This window comes from Geospiza fortis, unplaced genomic scaffold (genome assembly GCF_000277835.1).
Source record: "Geospiza fortis unplaced genomic scaffold, GeoFor_1.0 scaffold30, whole genome shotgun sequence".
Lineage (NCBI taxonomy): Eukaryota > Metazoa > Chordata > Aves > Passeriformes > Thraupidae > Geospiza > Geospiza fortis.
Window position 1 is genome coordinate 29,434 of NW_005054687.1, and position 5,902 is coordinate 35,335.

Consider the following 5,902-nt stretch of genomic DNA (forward strand, 5'->3'; position numbering starts at 1 on the left):
GGTGAGGTTTGTCACCCAGGGGGTGCCAGGTGAGGGTTGTCACGCCCCGGGGGTCCCAGGTGAGGTTTGTCACGCCCAGGGGATGCCAGGTGAGGTTTGTCACACCCAGGGGTGCCTGGTGAGGTTTGTCACGCCCAGGGGTGCCAGGTGAGGTTTGTCACGCCCAGGGGATGCCAGGTGAGGTTTGTCACGCCCAGGGTCCCAGGTGAGGTTTATCATCCTCATGACTGGGCATCGGAAGCCTCTGTTGGGGTTTGATGGCCAAATCAGGGGGGGTTGAGGTTATTTTGGTTTCTTCCCAGATTGTCAGTGAAGCAGTATTCCTCTTCTGACCCTTTCTCCTTGGAAGATCCCCTCCTGGAGGAGTTGGGGTGTTTGTGTGGCTGAGTGTGGCAGGGCTGGGGGTGTGGAGAGTCCTGTGCCACTGAGCCAGGGCAGGCAGGGAGTGGAGCCAGAGCGAGGAATTGAGGAATTCCTGGAGGATGGAGGTTTCTGCTGCAGAGATTGTCTGTCCCTCCTCCCCCTCTCCTGTGGGATCCCTCATTTGCATTATTCAATCAATGACAAATGCAGATGAGGGCTCCCAAGGAAGGACATCCATGCAGGATCCTGAATATCCATGTGGGATCCTGCTTCAAGTGGAGCTGTAGCAGGAGCTGCTCCCAGGACAGGCTGTGGGGCTCACCAGCCTGTTTGGTGGTTAATGGCACTTTACTTGGGGTGTTCTTCCTTCCTCCCCTTCTCCCTTCAGTGGCACCAGGAATTGTTTCCCAAATCCATTGAGATCTCAGTGTTCAGTAGGGCTCACAGAGTCTCTGCTCATTTGTTTCCTCCCTGCTTGCTCTCTCCTGGTGCTCTGTATGTCCTGTCTCCTCCCCTGTGAATCCCCCTCACTCAGTCACCGTCCATGGAATTCACTGACCCCCAGACCATCCCTGGTCAATATTCCACACATGCTTGTGGAAACCTCGTCTCCATCCCCACCAGGGACTCCCCAGCTCCCACCTGTCCTCCCAGTGGGAGTGATGGCTCTGTGTCCAGCCAGGTGATGAGCAGCATGGTGGTTTCCTTCCGTCCAAGCTGCCCTGGGTTCCAGCTGGTGTTTCCCCTCCTGTGCTTGCCAGGGAGTTTGCCAGGGTCCCTTGGGGAAGGGTCAGTCTGACCTGGAGTGTCCAGGGAAGGTTACGAGGCCAGTGGGGGGTAGTGGGGGCTGTGGCTGTGCAGGACCTCTGTGAAGTGTTTCACAGTATTCTTTGGGTTGGAATAGATCTACAAGATCAAATCCAGCCATTGTGGGAACAAGAACAAAAACCTGGTGGTTTCATTCCTGTCTGATTGCATGATACAATTGGGGCAGTGGAGGGGCAGCTCCCATCTCTGCTCTGGTGAGTTACAGGACCCAGGGAATGGCTGGAGCTGTGCCAGGGAGGGTCAGGCTGGAAAGCAGGAAAGGTTCTGCCCCAGAGGGTGCTGGGCACTGCCCAGGCTCCCTGGGGAATGGGCATGGCCCCGAGGCTGCCAGAGCTCCCCTCCTAGGGATGCAATCCCCTCCCTGGGATCATTGGGGTGTCTGTGCAGGGCCAGGAGCTGGATCTGTGATCCCTGTGCTCCCTTCCAGCTCTGGATGTTCTATGATTCTTTGATAATTGCTGGGCTTTTGTGCCTTGCAGCAACAGGACAAGACCTCATCCAACCTGCACGAGGCTGCGTCGGACTGCGTGTGCTCGGCCCTCTACGCCATCGAGAACGTGGAGACTAACCTGCCCCTGGCCCTGCAGCTCTTCCAGGGCGTGCTCACCCTCGAGAGTGCCTATCACATGGCTGTGGCACGGGAGGACCTGGACAAGTGAGGGACAGGGACCTTGCTGTGGCCGGGAGGGACGGGCAGGAGAGCCCTGACCCAGCCACATCTGCCTCCAAACGGAGATACCAGTGCCAGGGCATCAGCAGTGCTGGGGGCACTGGGGCTGGGCAGTGCCTGTCCCTGTGCTGGGCACTCATGGGGTCACACCCAAATCCTGGGGGCAGGTCTGGGCCCCTCACTGCAGGAGAGATCTGGAGGGGCCAGGGGCTGGGCTGCACTGGAACCATGCCCTCACTGGGCTTTTGGAGAAGTTTGAGATCAGTATTTCAGCAGATTTGCTTATTGGAGCCCAGTGTTTGCACCCACTTCCCCTGCTGGAGCGTCTCCCAGCTGCTGGCAAAGCAGAAGTTGGGGTTTCTCACTCTGGCCAAGGCCCTGGGCACATTTTGGCCCAGCCGTGCCCCACACTGGGGTAGAGCCCACGAGGCTGATCCAACCCCTGTCCCCTTGTCCCTCTGCACTGGGTAAAGCCCCTGAGGCTGATCCAACCCCTGTCCCTCTGCGCTGGGGTAAATCCTGTGAGGCTGATCCAACCCCTGTCCCCTTGTCCCTCTGCAGGGTGCTCAACTACTGCCGTGTGTTCACCGAGCTGTGCGAGACCTTCCTGGACAAGATCGTGTGCACGCCGGGCCAGGGCCTGGGCGACTTGCGCACGCTGGAGCTGCTGCTCATCTGCGCGGGGCACCCGCAGTACGAGGTGAGCTGCAGCCAGGCACGGGGGAAACCTTGCTGCTGCTGCCACAGTCATGGCCCTGTGGGCTCTGGAATCCCTGCTCTGCACTCATGGGCTTCACGTTTCCTTCTGGGTGTCCTGGGACTGCCAGCACAGCTCTGAAACCCCTGTTAGTGCTTTCCCACACGCTAAAGTCGAGCTCAGTGGGGATTTGTGGTTCTGGGAATTTTGCCCTGTGAGTGACTGAAATGCTGGTTCATATCAAAGTGCCCACCCACCTGCCTTAGGAGCAAAACTTGTCATTGTTTTGGTCTGTTTTTATCCTTTATTTAATTCTTTATAATTTTATTCTTCCCAAACCTTTAAGTGCCAGTAGCTGATCCCTGCCTGTGTTCAGTGGATGGAAGCTGCTACCTGGCTGGTTTGCCATGGGTGGCTGTGCTCCAGCAGGCTCCATACATTCCTTGGGGTCCCTGGGACCCTTTTCCTCCCTTCTCAGGTCTGTTAAGCTCAGTTTTCCTTGGCCACGACCTCATACATCAGTGCCATCAGTGCTGAGGGGGACGTGGAGCTCTGCAGCTGCTCCTGACTAAATCTGCACTCATGGTTTTTGTGCAATAACCACACAATAAATAAAAGAACCCACCACAAAGGGGCTGCATCCACTTCCAGCCCAAGCCGCTCCCAGAGCCCCAGGCCCCACTCGGGTTGTTCTGGGCTGCAGAGGCTTTGGCTGCCAAGGGCTGGGGCAGCTCTTCAGTGTCACTGGGGGATCCCAAGCCCTTTATTAACTGACAGGCAGAGAAATCAGTGGATCTGGGGCAACCAGTCCCCGTGTCACCACTGTGTGGCACAGCAGCTCTGACGCACATCTGTGGTGCTGCCACTGCTGCCACCCAGGGCCAGGGTTTCTGTTTCTCCATCGGGACCACTGACACAGTGGGGAAAAAACATTCTGTTGGTAACAAAATGCTGTATTTTTCTTTCCAAACAGGTGGTAGAAATTTCCTTTAACTTCTGGTATAGACTGGGGGAGCACCTGTACAAGACGGACGATGCTGTGATCCACAGCATCTTCAAAGCCTACATCCAGCGCCTGCTGCACGCGCTGGCGCGGCACTGCCAGCTCGACTCCGACCACGTAAGGGCCTGTGCAATGGGCAGGGGGTGTGTGTGTCCCTGTGGAACAGCTGGGCAGTGGGATGTGTGTGTCCCTATGGAACAGCTGGGCAGTGGGATGTGTGTGTCCCTATGGAACAGCTGGGCAGTGGGATGTGTGTGTCCCTATGGAACAGCTGGGCAGTGGGATGTGTGTGTCCCTATGGAACAGCTGGGCAGTGGGATGTGTGTGTCCCTATGGAACAGCTGGGCAGTGGGATGTGTGTGTCCCTATGGAACAGCTGGGCAGTGGGATGTGTGTGTCCCTATGGAACAGCTGGGCAGTGGGATGTGTGTGTCCCTATGGAACAGCTGGGCAGTGGGATGTGTGTGTCCCTATGGAACAGCTGGGCAGTGGGATGTGTGTGTCCCTATGGAACAGCTGGGCAGTGGGATGTGTGTGTCCCTATGGAACAGCTGGGCAGTGGGATGTGTGTGTCCCTATGGAACAGCTGGGCAGTGGGATGTGTGTGTCCCTATGGAACAGCTGGGCAGTGGGATGTGTGTGTCCCTATGGAACAGCTGGGCAGTGGGATGTGTGTGTCCCTATGGAACAGCTGGGCAGTGGGATGTGTGTGTCCCTATGGAACAGCTGGGCAGTGGGATGTGTGTGTCCCTATGGAACAGCTGGGCAGTGGGATGTGTGTGTCCCTATGGAACAGCTGGGCAGTGGGATGTGTGTGTCCCTATGGAACAGCTGGGCAGTGGGATGTGTGTGTCCCTATGGAACAGCTGGGCAGTGGGATGTGTGTGTCCCTATGGAACAGCTGGGCAGTGGGATGTGTGTGTCCCTATGGAACAGCTGGGCAGTGGGATGTGTGTGTCCCTATGGAACAGCTGGGCAGTGGGATGTGTGTGTCCCTATGGAACAGCTGGGCAGTGGGATGTGTGTGTCCCTATGGAACAGCTGGGCAGTGGGATGTGTGTGTCCCTATGGAACAGCTGGGCAGTGGGATGTGTGTGTCCCTATGGAACAGCTGGGCAGTGGGATGTGTGTGTCCCTATGGAACAGCTGGGCAGTGGGATGTGTGTGTCCCTATGGAACAGCTGGGCAGTGGGATGTGTGTGTCCCTATGGAACAGCTGGGCAGTGGGATGTGTGTGTCCCTATGGAACAGCTGGGCAGTGGGATGTGTGTGTCCCTATGGAACAGCTGGGCAGTGGGATGTGTGTGTCCCTATGGAACAGCTGGGCAGTGGGATGTGTGTGTCCCTATGGAACAGCTGGGCAGTGGGATGTGTGTGTCCCTATGGAACAGCTGGGCAGTGGGATGTGTGTGTCCCTATGGAACAGCTGGGCAGTGGGATGTGTGTGTCCCTATGGAACAGCTGGGCAGTGGGATGTGTGTGTCCCTATGGAACAGCTGGGCAGTGGGATGTGTGTGTCCCTATGGAACAGCTGGGCAGTGGGATGTGTGTGTCCCTATGGAACAGCTGGGCAGTGGGATGTGTGTGTCCCTATGGAACAGCTGGGCAGTGGGATGTGTGTGTCCCTATGGAACAGCTGGGCAGTGGGATGTGTGTGTCCCTATGGAACAGCTGGGCAGTGGGATGTGTGTGTCCCTATGGAACAGCTGGGCAGTGGGATGTGTGTGTCCCTATGGAACAGCTGGGCAGTGGGATGTGTGTGTCCCTATGGAACAGCTGGGCAGTGGGATGTGTGTGTCCCTATGGAACAGCTGGGCAGTGGGATGTGTGTGTCCCTATGGAACAGCTGGGCAGTGGGATGTGTGTGTCCCTATGGAACAGCTGGGCAGTGGGATGTGTGTGTCCCTATGGAACAGCTGGGCAGTGGGATGTGTGTGTCCCTATGGAACAGCTGGGCAGTGGGATGTGTGTGTCCCTATGGAACAGCTGGGCAGTGGGATGTGTGTGTCCCTATGGAACAGCTGGGCAGTGGGATGTGTGTGTCCCTATGGAACAGCTGGGCAGTGGGATGTGTGTGTCCCCTTGGAAGCTGTGTTGTCCCTGCTTGAGGCAGTTTTATTGGGATGAGGATGGCATGGCTTACTAGCCCCAGCTGGTATCTTCCTCCATGCACTCTGAGATGGTTTGTTCTCTCCTCCCCTCCTCATCCCCTTGCTTCCCATCCCTTCCTCCACTTGTTGGAGCAGGAATACACAGTGTGTGCTCAGGCTGATCATGTTTTCCTTGGGCACAGCTCTGCAGACCCTCCAGCAGCCTGGTCTGCAGCAGGAGGGCAGGAATG

At 57.1% G+C, this 5,902-nt stretch overlaps 1 protein-coding gene across 1 annotated transcript in view; it reads left to right on the plus strand.

The window, feature by feature from the left end:
- Positions 1 to 5,902, plus strand: part of TNPO3 (transportin 3) — a 19,959-nt gene that overhangs the window by 6,093 nt on the left and 7,964 nt on the right. Inside the window, exons 6-8 of the mRNA XM_031065135.1 lie at positions 1,671 to 1,846; positions 2,423 to 2,561; positions 3,532 to 3,678. Of these exons, the coding sequence (XP_030920995.1) occupies positions 1,671 to 1,846; positions 2,423 to 2,561; positions 3,532 to 3,678 (462 nt within the window). The remainder of the gene's footprint in view (positions 1 to 1,670; positions 1,847 to 2,422; positions 2,562 to 3,531; positions 3,679 to 5,902) is intronic.